General features: G+C 42.4%; 1 protein-coding gene across 4 annotated transcripts in view; it reads right to left on the bottom strand.

Annotated features, from left to right (window-relative positions):
- The window catches only part of dmd (dystrophin), a 509,910-nt gene that overhangs the window by 167,660 nt on the left and 325,727 nt on the right, over positions 1-16,523 (bottom strand). The window contains exon 1 of one of the 4 annotated variants that reach the window (XM_060898613.1): positions 9,724-9,893. The exons of the other annotated variants lie outside the window; for them this stretch is intronic. Within the exon in view, the coding sequence (XP_060754596.1) occupies positions 9,724-9,740 (17 nt within the window). The 5' untranslated portion in view covers positions 9,741-9,893. Of the gene's footprint in view, positions 1-9,723; positions 9,894-16,523 lie in introns of those variants that run through there. 4 annotated transcript variants of the gene reach the window in all.

Raw genomic sequence — 16,523 nt, 5'->3', positions numbered from 1 at the left:
TTGTCCACAATCTCGAGAGGGCAGTGCATAACGTTTGTCAAACTCGTTTATCATTTTCTTAAAACCCACACCCTCTACTGCATTGATAGGCTGCATGTCTTTGGCTAAATAATATCCGATGGATGCTGTGACAGCGTTGTGCCTCTCCGAACTCGTGGCATACGGAGTAGCATTGTAGAGAGTGGCTGAAATGGATGGCTGCATTGTCTTGCTGGTTGTGGCGGCATCGGCTTTATCTTTTTGTTTGTTTTTTATTGTTTCGTCGTGAATAACTTTATGGGTCAGTTTCTGGTGGTTGAAGAGGTTTGTAGTGTTGCCAAGAGGCGCAGATACTACAACCCCGATTCCAAAAAAGTTGGGACAAAGTACAAATTGTAAATAAAAACGGAATGCAATGATGTGGAAGTTTCAAAATTCCATATTTTCTTCAGAATAGAACATAGATGACATATCAAATGTTTAAACTGAGAAAATGTATCATTTAAAGAGAAAAATTAGGTGATTTTAAATTTCATGACAACAACACATCTCAAAAAAGTTGGGACAAGGCCATGTTTACCACTGTGAGACATCCCCTTTTCTCTTTACAACAGTCTGTAAACATCTGGGGACTGAGGAGACAAGTTGCTCAAGTTTAGGGATAGGAATGTTAACCCATTCTTGTCTAATGTAGGATTCTAGTTGCTCAACTGCCTTAGGTCTTTTTTGTCGTATCTTCCGTTTTATGATGCGCCAAATGTTTTCTATGGGTGAAAGATCTGGACTGCAGGCTGGCCAGTTCAGTACCCGGACCCTTCTTCTACGCAGCCATGATGCTGTAATTGATGCAGTATGTGGTTTGGCATTGTCATGTTGGAAAATGCAAGGTCTTCCCTGAAAGAGACGTCGTCTGGATGGGAGCATATGTTGCTCTAGAGCCTGGATATACCTTTCAGCATTGATGGTGTCTTTCCAGATGTGTAAACTGCCCATGCCACACGCACTAATGCAACCCCATACCATCAGAGATGCAGGCTTCTGAACTGAGCGCTGATAACAACTTGAGTCGTCCTTCTCCTCTTTAGTCTGAATGACACGGCGTCCCTGATTTCCATAAAGAACTTCACATTTTGATTCGTCTGACCACAGAACAGTTTTCCACTTTGCCACAGTCCATTTTAAATGAGCCTTGGCCCAGAGAAGACGTCTGCGCTTCTGGATCATGTTTAGATACGGCTTCTTCTTTGAACTACAGAGTTTTAGCTGGCAACGGCGGATGGCACGGTGAATTGTGTTCACAGATAATGTTCTCTGGAAATATTCCTGAGCCCATTTTGTGATTTCCAATACAGAAGCATGCCTGTATGTGATGCAGTGCCGTCTAAGGGCCCGAAGATCACGGGCACCCAGTATGGTTTTCCGGCCTTGACCCTTACGCACAGAGATTCTTCCAGATTCTCTGAATCTTTTGATGATATTATGCACTGTAGATGATGATATGTTCAAACTCTTTGCAATTTTACACTGTCGAACTCCTTTCTGATATTGCTCCACTATTTGTTGGCGCAGAATTAGGGGGATTGGTGATCCTCTTCCCATCTTTACTTCTGAGAGCCGCTGCCACTCCAAGATGCTCTTTTTATACCCAGTCATGTTAATGACCTATTGCCAATTGACCTAATGAGTTGCAATTTGGTCCTCCAGCTGTTCCTTTTTTGTACCTTTAACTTTTCCAGCCTCTTATTGCCCCTGTCCCAACTTTTTTGAGATGTGTTGCTGTCATGAAATTTCAAATGAGCCAATATTTGGCATGAAATTTCAAAATGTCTCACTTTCGACATTTGATATGTTGTCTATGTTCTATTGTGAATACAATATCAGTTTTTGAGATTTGTGAATTATTGCATTCCGTTTTTGCTTACAATTTGTACTTTGTCCCAACTTTTTTGGAATCGGGGCTGTACCTTATTGCAAATCTTACACACGATGCGCTTCTGTTCCACGTCGGATTCTTCGAATCCAAAGTGATCTCATATTACAGACATTTTTCGTCCCTTTTTGTCGACCAACCGATTCTGCCCTCCTTCTGTCATCTTGCGAGCCTACCTCGTGCCAAACAATTCACAATCTCTCCTCCTTTCAGCTGCGTGAGTGGAGAGCCATAGAGACACACACTGCTTCCGCCGCGTGAGTGTTGTCGGCAAGTCTGCGCATGGGCCCACGGGAAGGAAATGTATTGCGTGTGCGCGTCCCCGACAAATGGCAAAATAATCGTTTCAACTCGATTATATGAATTTTGAGTTCGTTTGACACAAAAATCAAAATCGTGATCAAAATTCGATTAATTGCACAGCCCTAGAAGGACTTTAACAGTTATTGAGGGAAACATTACACTTCTGGCATTGAGCAGATGCTCTTATCCAGAGCGACGTACAACATACCCAGAGCAGCCTGGGTAGCAGTTAGGGAATGACGTGCCTTGCTCAAGTCCAGGAAATCAAACCAGCAACCTTTTGGTCTCAAAGCTGCTTCTCTAACCATTCGGCCATGGCTTTCCCCAGACACCGGTGTATCTCTGTCAGGATCCCTTCCATGTTGTAAAATGCTTATAATAACATTATCAGCCTGTCAGTGGTGAAAACAAGCTGTTTACTTTGACGTGGACGTTTGCCCGATAGGGTTACATTGTATACCCATTCTGCAGTTGCCATATAAAGCGTTCTAACTCAATTTCAATCTAATTCAATTTCAAGATTGACTTCAATTGTTTTTGATCCTTGTAAGAATCTGGATCCAAAAGAGATGGGAAAATAGGGCTAAGGTTAAAAGAAAAAAAAATACCAGAGCTGTCCTTTAAATTGACTGTTATAATGATGTATAACTGCAATAGAGCCTCACACGTTATTTACAGTAACACAATATTGTAAAAAGGGATCAGCTGGAAGTGTGTTGGAGGAAATGTGATGCTACCAAGCGGGCCGACCAAACAGTACACGATTCATTGATAGCATTCAATACAGAAATATAAATCTGGCCTGTAGGGTACATGACTACGCTATATACGTGTCCTACGGTGTAAATTCAACACGTTAAGGCCAATTTATGCTGACAACCCAGTCCTCACAGATAGCGTCGCAGACAGTGTCTGCGTAGCCCCCCCACCTTCGCAGACGCTCTGCGTGCACCTCCCAAAAATTGTGACCACTGCAGAAGCCTCGCAGACAGCGTCGCAGACAAGAGGGCTCCGATTGGTCCACTCTACATCCGCTGTACACGCACTTCCGCTTCCCTACTTTCCCGGTTTGGTTTGTTTTCACAACCGGCATTTTTAAAAACACGAGCGAAGATGGAGCAGCACGAAGAGCGGTTGATTGAGGAAGTACGGACATCTATACGACTCCAGTTCTAGTCATTATAAAAAAAAAAGTTCTAGTCATTATAAGTAACCGGAGGATAAACACTCCACTAACCACACCCACCAACTACTCCTAGCGACTTTGCGCCCCCTTGCATTGTGCCGGTGAATAACATCGCGCACGCCTATTACTCCCCGCTCAACGATAAATTACAACTGTCTGCGAAAAGCTATCTGCGAAAGCCTTGTCGCAAGAGCATGCAGAGGCCTTAAGTCTTTAGACAGCTGATCCGAATCTCTGCCACAACTCAGAGCAAGTGTGTCACGCATTCTGGAACGTTGAGCCACTGAACATCAGCGGAAAAGGGTGAACGGGAAAAGAAGTTCTCGCTCTTCTGTTTTTAGGCCCCAACAGGGAAACCTGACCATGATGCCTCGTGTTTGTGATTCTTCTCGTATTAAACACCATTGGAACTACACTAGCAGTGTCCCCATGTGACGCTGGTACAGCAGAGAACCACTAACCACTCACTGGAAGACTGAAAATACAGCATCAAGCAAGAAATTACCACCATAATCACTAAGACCGTAAATATTTCAATAATATTAAATAATAATCGTCTTCGACTCATTTAATATCATGCTAGCTGAATGGAATATATCTGATATACCACAAAAAAAAAGCCAGCCAGTATTATTACACATACACACACTTCCAGTTTTTCGATGTCCGTTGGTATGTTTTTCTCTTGTAAATATGCGTGAAGAATATCTAATGAAGTCTTGGTAGCCTTTCGGGTGTTCAACGTGTCTTTGTCTTTCCCAGTGAACAAAGAAATGCTTGTGTGCACGCGCAGCAGAAAACTCCCTCACTGAATACGCGCAGCAGCTCCGACGTGTGACGCCATGTTGTCTTGACAACCATGCAGTATCGTAAACCATACTCAACCCTGGGCGGAATGGTGGTGTAGTGGTTAGCGCTGTCGCCTTACAGCAAGAAGGTTCTGGGTTTGCGCCTAGTGGTTGGCGAGGGCCTTTCTGTGTCGAGTTTGCATGTTCTTCCCGTATCTGCATGGGTTTCCTCCATAGTTCAAAGACATGCAGGTTAGGTTAATCGGTGGCTCTAAATTGACCGTAGGTGTGAATGGTTGTTTGTCTCTATGTGTCAGCCCTGCGATGATCTGGTGACTTGTCCAGGGTGTAACCCACCTCTCACCAGGATAGGCTCCAGCTTGCCCGTGACCCTGCACAGGATAAGCAGTTATGGATAATGGATGGATGGATGTACAACGCTGATTCTCCATTGGGTAGAGTGATGTGATACATGTAGGATAAGCGATATGCTAACAATATTGCATGCTATCAAACCAAACCATCCATCCATTATTTGTAACCGCTTATCCTGTCCTACAGGGTCGCAGGCAAGCTGGAGCCTATCCCAGCTAACTATGAGTGAGAGGCGGGGTACACCCTGGACAAGTCACCAGATCATCACAGGGCTGACACAGACACAGACAACCATTCACACTCACATTCACACCTACGCTCAATTTAGAGTCACCAGTTAACCTAACCTGCATGTCTTTGGACTGTGGGGGAAACCGGAGCACCCGGAGGAAACCCACGCGGACACGGGGAGAACATGCAAACTCCGCACAGAAAGGCCCTCGCCGGCCACGGGGCTCGAACCCGGACCTTCTTGCTGTGAGGCGACAGCGCTAACCACTACACCAGCGTGCCACCCACTTTCAAACATTAAACATTAGATATTCTTCACGCATACTTGCAAGAGAAAAACATACCAAATATCAGATATATTCCATTCAGCTAGCATGATATTAAATGAGTCGAAGACGATTATTATTTAATATTATTGAAATATTTACGTGCTTAGTGATTATGGTGGCAATTTCTTGCTCGGTGCTGTATTTTCACTGAGCAATGAATGAATGAAATCTGCTAGAAGCAGGGCTTTGAACCAGAATTTTTTTCCTATTGGTTCGTTCCGAACAGAAACGGAATTTTAACGTTTCCAGTTTTGGGTTCCACCATTAAATAGATGTTCCCGAACCGGTTAGAACAAAAAAATTTCGTTCCCGGAACGGTTAATTACGGTCCCTGTCAGCTGTTTAACGAATGGCTATAAAATTATGTCTCTGTCTCATCCAGCTTAAGCCAAATATAGGCTAATTCTCTTACAACCTTCATTAAATAAGACAAGAAATAATTCAAAACAATTATTATTTCAAATGTTGGCGATTTGGATTCTCAGTATGTCTTCCCATCTACACAAACAGAAAAAGTGCCAAAAATGAAAGATAATTCGTTTAGTATGTTACCAAAGGCTAGTCAGGCCCTATGCATTGATAGGCTAACAGAGGTTAACGTCATTTAATGTTCGCGAGCCTCTCATTAACGTGGACAAATATATTGATATCGTGTTTGAAATTGACGTTTTTGAATAACGATAGACTGCAATATTTACCTCTTATTTAAGATGTGGAGACGTGATAGTAGTCCACCCTCCCGCTCTCTACATTCAGTCAGCGAACGTCACACAGGAAGTGAACCCCAGCGGGTCAGAGAAACTTGCGCAGGAGAAGAATGACTTTTTTATTTGTAGGCTACGGAAACTTTGAGGAACGAAATAAAAACCGGTATTAACCGGTTACCATTATTTTTAATAAGCGTTTCTGTTCTGGAACATAAAAAATAATAAAGTTTCTGGTTTCGTTTCTGTTCCATGTAAAATAGAAAAAGTTCCCGGTTTTCGTTTTCATTCCTTGAACTGGTTCAAAGCCCTGGCTAGAAGGGAATAGAACACATGTTTTTATTCCATCAAAAAAGCGTAGTCATTAAATAATGTTTCTGAGTGTGTAAAGAGGAAATTTAGAGGAAATGCCCATAAGGCAGCATGTAGACAGGACAGAAAAGACTTTCAAACATTAAACATTAGATATTCTTCACGCATATTTGCAAGAGAAAAACATACCAACGGACATCGAAAAACTGGAAGAGTGTGTATGTATAATAATACTGGCTGGCTTTTTTTGTGGTATATCAGATATATTCCATTCAGCTAGCATGATATTAAATGAGTCGAAGACGATTATTATTTAATATTATTGAAATATTTACGTGCTTAGTGATTATGGTGGCAATTTCTTGCTCGGTGCTGTATTTTCAATGAATGAAATCTGCTAGAAGGGAATAGAACATCGAAAAAGCGTAATCAAGTGTGTAAAGTATGTTTAGAGGAAATGCCCATAAGGCAGCATGTAGACAGGACAGAAAAGACTTTCAAACATTAAACATTCTTCACACATATTTGCAAGAGAAAAACATACCAACGGACATCGAAAAACTGGAAGAGTGTGTATGTATAATAATACTGGCTGGCTTTTTTTGTGGTATATCAGATATATTCCATTCAGCTAGCATGATATTAAATGAGTCGAAGACGATTATTATTTAATATTACTGAAATATTTACGTGCTTAGTGATTATGGTGGCAATTTCTTGCTCGGTGCTGTATTTTCAATGAATGAAATCTGCTAGAAGGGAATAGAACATCGAAAAAGCGTAATCAAGTGTGTAAAGTACGTTTAGAGGAAATGCCCATAAGGCAGCATGTAGACAGGACAGAAAAGACTTTCAAACATTAAACATTCTTCACGCATATTTGCAAGAGAAAAACATACCAACGGACATCGAAAAACTGGAAGAGTGTGTATGTATAATAATACTGGCTGGCTTTTTTTGTGGTATATCAGATATATTCCATTCAGCTAGCATGATATTAAATGAGTTGAAGACGATTATTATTTAATATTATTGAAATATTTACGTGCTTCGTGATTATGGTGGCAATTTCTTGCTCGGTGCTGTATTTTCCCCAAGCAATGAATGAAATCTGCTAGAAGGGAATAGAACATCGAAAAAGCGTAATCAAGTGTGTAAAGTACGTTTAGAGGAAATGCCCATAAGGCAGCATGTAGACAGGACAGAAAAGACTTTCAAACATTAAACATTCTTCACGCATATTTGCAAGAGAAAAACATACCAACGGACATCGAAAAACTGGAAGAGTGTGTATGTATAATAATACTGGCTGGCTTTTTTTGTGGTATATCAGATATATTCCATTCAGCTAGCATGATATTAAATGAGTCGAAGACGATTATTATTTAATATTATTGAAATATTTACGTGCTTAGTGATTATGGTGGCAATTTCTTGCTTGGTGCTGTATTTTCACCGAGCAATGAATGAAATCTGCTAGAAGGGAATAGAACATCGAAAAAGCGTAATCAAGTGTATAAAGTACGTTTAGAGGAAATGCCCATAAGGCAGCATGTAGACAGGACAGAAAAGACTTTCAAACATTAAACATTAGATATTCTTCATGCATATTTGCAAGAGAAAAACATACCAACGGACATCGAAAAACTGGAAGAGTGTGTATGTATAATAATACTGGCTGGCTTTTTTTGTGGTATATCAGATATATTCCATTCAGCTAGCATGATATTAAATGAGTCGAAGACGATTATTATTTAATATTACTGAAATATTTACGTGCTTAGTGATTATGGTGGCAATTTCTTGCTCGGTGCTGTATTTTCAATGAATGAAATCTGCTAGAAGGGAATAGAACATTGAAAAAGCGTAATCAAGTGTGTAAAGTACGTTTAGAGGAAATGCCCATAAGGCAGCATGTAGACAGGACAGAAAAGACTTTCAAACATTAAACATTAGATATTCTTCACGCATATTTGCAAGAGAAAAACATACCAACGGACATCGAAAAACTGGAAGAGTGTGTATGTATAATAATACTGGCTGGCTTTTTTTGTGGTATATCAGATATATTCCATTCAGCTAGCATGATATTAAATGAGTCGAAGACGATTATTATTTAATATTATTGAAATATTTACGTGCTTAGTGATTATGGTGGCAATTTCTTGCTCGGTACTGTATTTTCCCCGAGCAATGAATGAAATCTGCTAGAAGGGAATAGAACATCGAAAAAGCGTAATCAAGTGTGTCAAGTACATTTAGAGGAAATGCCCATAAGGCAATAATATATTATTGCAAGAGAAAAACATACCAACGGACATCGAAAAACTGGAAGAGTGTGTATGTATAATAATACTGGCTGGCTTTTTTTGTGGTATATCAGATATATTCCATTCAGCTAGCATGATATTAAATGAGTCGAAGACGATTATTATTTAATATTACTGAAATATTTACGTGCTTAGTGATTATGGTGGCAATTTCTTGCTTGGTCTGTATTTTCAATGAATGAAATCTGCTAGAAGGGAATAGAACATCGAAAAAGCGTAATCAAGTGTGTAATGTACGTTTAGAGGAAATGCCCATAAGGCAGCATGTAGACAGGACAGAAAAGACTTTCAAACATTAAACATTCTTCACGCATATTTGCAAGAGAAAAACATACCAACGGACATCGAAAAACTGGAAGAGTGTGTATGTATAATAATACTGGCTGGCTTTTTTTGTGGTATATCAGATATATTCCATTCAGCTAGCATGATATTAAATGAGTCGAAGACGATTATTATTTAATATTATTGAAATATTTACGTGCTTAGTGATTATGGTGGCAATTTCTTGCTCGGTACTGTATTTTCCCCGAGCAATGAATGAAATCTGCTAGAAGGGAATAGAACATTGAAAAAGCGTAATCAAGTGTGTAAAGTACGTTTAGAGGAAATGCCCATAAGGCAGCATGTAGACAGGACAGAAAAGACTTTCAAACATGGCCTTGTACCAAACCGACCCTGAACAGACCCTTCAGAAAGCAGGAGGTGATCTCATCATCATCATCATGTGTGTGGCCTTACACCAAGATATTCCCACTGGTGGTAGGAGGGATGAGGTTCGAATCCCGCACACCCGGAGTGATTATTCCAAAACTTTGTAAACAGCGCCTGCAAATGCCGCTATTGTGAGCTGCATCGGGTTAGAATATGGAGCCAGACAAAAGGCCTCAACATGGCTTTAATAAATATGAAACATAAAACACATCCGAATACAAAACACCACGAACCGAGAGTCGGAACCTGCCAGAGGCGATGCGTCAGGGGATAAAGGATCGGAGAAAAAGCAAACAGAACAGATCGAAGCACATGATGGATGTCATGAAGTCATGAAACATGTCTGTGCATTTGCTTCCGAAGAGAAGAAGAGAAGAAGAGAAGAAGCACCTGCTGGACTGGAGATCTGGACGGGAATTGTCGGGCTACAGCAGCCGAGCGGCGCTAACACTAACACTATCCTCAAACTAGTTCGATGCCCTTTGCGGGGTATTAATCAATCAGCATTCCGCGACGGCACTCAGAGATTAGATCGCACTTACTTCAGCTGCTCCCTCATTCTTTCCGCTGGACACTTTCACCAAACCGGATCCTGGGACCAGAACTCGATGTTCCTGTGAGTGAGTGAGTGAGCAGCCGCCTCGGTTTCCCTCTTGTTCTCCTTGGAAGAAAACGCATTAGATTTTCCTGCAATCTGTTCGCGTGGTTCGGCTGCTCAGGCAAGGCGGAGCTTCTCTCTCTCTCTCTCTCTTTCTCTCTCTCTCCCTCCCTTCCCCCAAACGCCTTTCCTCAGGAATCCTGCGAAGACCGACTGCCCTGTCGAGTGCGAGTCCTTCGAGTTAAAGCGTCAGTCAGCAACAATACGGGTTAAAATCAGGCACCAAACATTAATGAATGGGATACATTAGAGTTCACTTTACCACACTAGGATGGCATTCTGGAATCAGTCTCACAAAAAGCACCAGACACTCCAAATCGAAATGAATGGATATGCTGTGTGATACAGTGTTACCAGCTGGGAGGTCCGTACACTGAAATACCATGATTGACGTCTTGAAAATACTGACCGAGCCCTCAATATTTTCAAGGCCGAGGTCACGGTATTTCACAATAAACCCGCGTGGGTTTCCTCCGGGTGCTCCGGTTTCCCCCACAGTCCAAAGACATGCAGGTTAGGTTAACTGGTGACTCTAAAGGCCAATTTATGCTGACAACCCGGTCCTCGCAGACGGTGTCGCAGACAGTGTCTGCGTAGCCCCCCCACCTTCGCAGACGCTCTGCGCGCACCTCCCAAAAATTGTGACCACCGCAGAAGCCTCGCAGACAAGAGGGCTCTGATTGGTCCACTCTACATCCGCTGTACACGCACTTCCGCTTCCCTACTTTCCCGGTTTGTTTTGTTTTCACGACCGGCATTTTTAAAAACACGAGCGAAGATGGAGCAGCATGAAGAGCGGTTGATTGAGGAAGTGAAGAAGTACGGACATCTATACGACTCCAGTTCTAGTCATTATAAAAAAGTTCTAGTCATTATAAGTAACCGGAGGATAAACACTCCATTAACCACACCCACCAACTACTCCTAGCGACTTCGCGCCCCCTTGCGTTGTGCCGGTGAATAACATCGCGCACGCCTATTCCCCCGCTCAACAATAAATTAGAACTGTCTGCGAAAAGCTATCTGCGAAAGCCTTGTCGCACAAGCATGCAGAGGCCTTAACGCTACGTTCACACTGCAAGGCTTAATGCTCAATTCCGATTTTTTTGTGAAATCCGATTTTTTTGTGAGGTCGTTCACATTAACAAATATATGCGACTTGTATGTGATCCTCAGTATGAACGAAAAGCGACCTAAAAGTGTTCCGCATGCGCATTGCAGGATACGACGACGTCACACGCAGTGAGCATGGCCAGTGTTTACGGAAGGAAAACCGCCCGGTTGCGGTATGACCCATCCAATCTAGCTTGAATAGCTGCATCCCCCCAAATGGAAATCAGCTCCCTAACCTCTGCGTCCTTCCATTGAGAAGATTCTGAACCTTCACAGCCCGAAGCGTCCCTCGCACTGATGTCATTATGCGCCATGTTGTTGTAACTTTTTTTGAGAGACCCGCCGCCTACTTCAGCGCAGAACAGTGACGTTTGTGGCTTGTTGATGACGTGTAAGTCGGATGAATGCGACCTGGCGGTTCAGACTGAAGTCACATATGAAAAGAGCGGATAGGGATCGGAATTAGGACCACATATCCAAACGGCCTGGGTCGGATTTGAAAAAATCGGATCTGTGTCGTTCATATTGTCAATAAAAGATCGGATACAGGTCACATATGGGCGAAAAGATCGGATTTGAGTCACTTCAGCCTGCAGTGTGAACGTAGCCTAAAGGCCTCTGCATGCTCTTGCAACAAGGCTTTCGCAGACAGCTTTTCGCAGACAGTTGTAATTTATCGTTGAGCGGGGAGTAATAGGCGTGCGCGATTTTATTCACCGCTACAACGCAAGGGGGCGCGAAGTCGCGAAATCGCTAGGAGTAGTTGGTGGGTGTGGTTAGTGGAGTGTTTATCCTCCGGTTACTTATAATGACTAGAACTGGAGTCGTATAGATGTCCGTACTTCCTCGATCAACCGCTCTTCGTGCTGCTCCATCTTCACTCGTGTTTTTAAAAATGCCGGTCGTGAAAACAAACCAAACCAGGAAAGTAGGGAAGCGGAAGTGCGTGTACAGCGGATGTAGAGTGGACCAATCAGAGCCCTCTTGTCTGCGACGCTGTCTGCGAGGCTTCTGCGGTGGTCACAATTTTTGGGAGGTGCGCGCAGAGCGTCTGCGAAGGTGGGGGGGCTACGCAGACGCTATCTGCGAAACCGTCTGCGAGGACTGTGTTGTCAGCATAAATTGGCCTTAAGGCTACATCCACACGACAACGGCAACGAGATTTTAAAAAAATAAATATCGTGTCCACATGGGCAACAGATCAGTAAAATATCAGGTACATATGGCAACGCAACGCTTGCTGAAAATGATGCAATACACATGCCACACCTCTAGGGGCGCTGTAAGACGGTCCCATCGGAGACACCAGAATAATAGAAGAAGTAAGGACGCATGCGCATAAACTATTATGCGCGAGACTTCATATTAGCCGCAGTCAGAAAAATCTGTTCGTAAAATTACGTTATAATGACCAAATACAATGAAAAGTATTTTTCCAGTCTCACCTGTGAAAGGTAATCCCATGTGATCTCGTTTGGACGGCAAACCTGTTGGTACAGTTAAACGCAGCACATGAATGAGGCATCTTTATTCTCCGCTTTGCCCCATCCACTATGGCGGCGAGGATGACGCATGATTCTACGCGGAAGGTGGCGTCTTTAATGGTCCGGAATAAATTGAATGCTACACGTTGATGGATTAATTTGTTCTTCTACGCCCTTTTTGAGGAATGTATTGTAGGACTTAAACCAACATCTGAAGAGGTGAGATCGCTCCTTTTTTTCCCCTATTTTTGCTGGCGGGATTGACTCTGCCCTAAGGGCTATTCTCTCTCACTCTCTCTCTCTCTCTCACTTTGCACCATTACACAATAAATATTCACAGTGAAAATATTTTGTAAGCGCATTTCATGAACCAAGTTATAGGATTTGTTGACAACTCGCATCGAGTTCGTTACACTTCTACCCAGCGTGAAGCACATGTGGTTGTGACGTCATCGTAAACAAATCCGTTCTACTCATCCAGACGACTTCGCAACGATGCCGTTGCCAGATCTTTCCACTCTGGAACCCGTTCTCAAAAGATTTCGTTTTGGGGCACCCAAAACGCTGGTGCCGTGTGGACACCAGGCCGAAACGATAAACAATTTTATCAGATTCACCTGAATCCATTGCCGTGAGGACAGGGCCTAAATTGACCGTAGGTGTGAATGTGAGTGTGAATGGTTGTCTGTGTCTATGTGTCAGCCCTGTGATGACCTGGCGACTTGTCCAGGGTGTACCCCGCCTTTCGCCCGTAGTCAGCTGGGATAGGCTCCAGCTTGCCTGCGACCCTGTAGAACAGGATAAAGCGGCTAGAGATAATGAGATGAGATGAGATTATACATACACACATTCTTCATATCCGCATTCTCAAAGGCCAGAGTGCACGATTTGTTGGAAACCGGACTGTGAAAAAAATAAATATACAGTATATTATTTACCAGCTAGGAGGTTCGTATTGTGAAATACCATGACCAAGGTCTTGAAAATACTGACTGAGGCCTCAATATTTTCAAGGCTGAGGTCACGGTGTTTCACGATAAGGACCAACCTTAAGCTGGGGTAACCAGGGTCCAGATCGTAGGATTCCGGACCGCTCGTGAGCCAATCAGAGCACACGATTTGATGGAAACCAGATCGCGAAAAAAATAAATATATATTATTTACCAGCTAGGAGGTCCATATTGTGAAATACCGTGGCCGAGGTCTTGAAAATGCTGACCAAGGCCTCAATATTTTCAAGGCCGAGGTCACGGTATTTCATGATAAGGACCGACCTTAAGCTGGTAAATAATATATTTATTTTTTTCTTTACCAAATTCTAACAGAAAATGGGAGCGCCCGAAAGGGAAACCATATTTAGAACAAACCTGCTACAAGCTCGTTTTCGGCTTTCTCCTGATATGTTTTCTTTTATTTCATCTTCATCAGGGTAGTAAAACTCGCTTTCACTGTGAACACTGTGGTTATCGCTATCCATGCTGTACAATTAATGCTATTATACTGAGAAATGCGAAAATAAATGTTGACAAAAATTGCTACTATGTTTGTTGTTGTGAATGAGCGAGTCGCCAAAGGTCCATAACCGGGGTCTGGATGGTAGGATTCCGTACCGCTCACGAGCCAATCAGAGCGCACAATTTGATGGAAACCGGACTGCGAAAAAAATAAATAGAGGATATTACACGGTTGTATAAAGATATGAAGTTTATCTTTGGCTGGTGAATGGATAGTATATATTTACAAGCGCAGCGAACACGAGAAGATAAACTTCATATCTTTATGCCACCATGTAATGTTCTTTATATTATACGATGGTGCGAAGATATGAACGCCCAGGTTCAGGGGGAGGGTGAAGCTTGGATATGGCAGGTTAAGTGAAGATCTGTCGAGAGTTTGTGTTGATAAATGTATCGTGAAAGGCATTGAGGGAGGGGATGGGTGGATGTTTTGCTCCACAGGGACATCCCTGGGGTCCGTACATGAATTTTGTTTATATGTGCAAAATTACACATCATCCCCGGATGTACTTGCCAAATTTGGTGAAAGAAAATCCATCGAAAAATAGCGACATTAACTCAAGACAAACAAACAAGCAAACAAACAAACAAACAAGCATTGCCTTGCCCCCCAAGGAGGTCCCTGGGGCCCATACATTAATTTTATTTATATGTGCAAAATTCCGGGTCATCCCCCAACGTACTTGCCAAATTTGGTGAAAATCCGTCGAGAAATGGCGATGTTAACTCAAGACAAACAAAACAAACAAACATTGCCTTGCCCCCCAGGGACATCCCTGGGGCCCATACATGAATTTTGCTTATATCCGCAAAATTCCGGATCATCCCCAGACCTACTCGCCAAATTTGGTGAAAATCCATTGAGAAATGGTGCCGTTAGCTCAAGACAAACAAACAAACATTGCCTTGCCCCCTCATGGACCTCCCTGGGGTCCGTACATGAATTTTGCTTATATCTGCAAAATTCCAGGTCATCCCCGAACCTACTTGCCAAATTTAGTGAAAATCCATTGAGAAATGGCGCTGTTAACTCAAGACAAACAAAACAAACAAACATTGCCTTGCCCCCCAGGGACCTCCCTGGGGTCCGTACATGAATCTTGCTTATATCTGCAAAATTCTGGGTCATCCCCGGACCTACTTGCCAAATTTGGTGAAAATCTGTAGAGAAATGGCGACATTAACTCAAAACAAACAAACAAACAAACAAACAAACAAACAAACAAACAAACAAACATTGCCTTACCCTCCAAGGACCTCCCTGGGGCCCATACATGAATTTTGCTTATATCTGCAAAATTCCGGGTCATCCCCGGAACTACTTGCCGAATTTGGTGAAAATCCGTAGAGAAATGGTGACATTAACTCAAGACAAACAAAACAAACATTGCCTTGCCACCCAGGGACCTCCCTGTGGGGCCTGTACATTAATTTTGTTTATATTTGCAAAATTCCAGGTCATCCCCAGACCTACTTGCCGAATTTGGTGAAAATCAGTAGAGAAATGGCGACGTTAACTCAAGACAAACAAACATTGCCTTGCCCCCCAGGGACCTCCCTGGGGCCCATACATGAATTTTGCTTATATCTGCAAAATTCCGGTTCATCCCCGGACCTACTTGCCAAAATTGGTGAAAATCCGTTGAGAAATGGCGATGTTAGCTCAAGACAAACAAACAAACTTTGTCGCTTATTATATAGAAGATAGACACATCCACAAAAAAAAATTATATGCAGGTTAATCAAACTTTGAACCGGTTCATCACTTTGACAATGTGTGTCAAGTCAGCAGGAAAACACTGGGAATGACGTCTTTGGAGTGAAATATCGGGAAAAGATTACACATACAGGCCACTTTTTCCATGAAATAAAAACATGTATTCTGTTCCCTTCTAGTGGGTTTATTGATGGCATGCAATATTATCATATAGCTTATCCTCCATGTATTACGCCACTCTCCCCAATGGAGAATGAACGTGCAATATTGTTACAATATTGCACATTGTCAAGACAACACGATGTCACACATCGGAGCTCATGTGAAGCTCCACTGCTGTGCATGCGCACAATCATTTCTTTGTCTGCCAGGAAAGACAGAAGACGGGGCTAATCCAGTGCTACTGCTAGGATTAGCTATGCTGTAATTAAGCACAAAATAAATAAACTAAAAACTGAAACTGAAGACGCGCTGAACACCCGAAAGGCTACCAAAACTTCATTATATATTCTTCACACATATTTACAAGAGAAAAACATACCAACTGAGATAGAAAACCTGGACAAGAGACATGTCAGGGACATAAAACTTCCACGCTAGCGAGTGACTGTGACAATTTGTAAACAAACATGGCCGCGAGGTTTGCTTCATTAAAAGCGGAAGGTTTTGAGAGAATTTTGGCTGCCAGGTCACTCCGTTGTGTATAGTTGTCGGTGTTGATTTTAAAAGCAAGTTAGTAAATTAGACAGAGAAAATAATAATAATAATAATAATAATAATAATAATAATAATAATAATTGTCTTAACTGCGCTAGCATTGGCCTTCACTAACACTACACTGGCTAGAAGGTAA

This window comes from Neoarius graeffei, chromosome 18 (assembly GCF_027579695.1).
Source record: "Neoarius graeffei isolate fNeoGra1 chromosome 18, fNeoGra1.pri, whole genome shotgun sequence".
Taxonomy (NCBI): Eukaryota; Metazoa; Chordata; class Actinopteri; order Siluriformes; family Ariidae; genus Neoarius; species Neoarius graeffei.
Note: the sequence above shows the minus strand (reverse complement) of the source record. Positions and strands in the feature narration are given on the sequence as shown.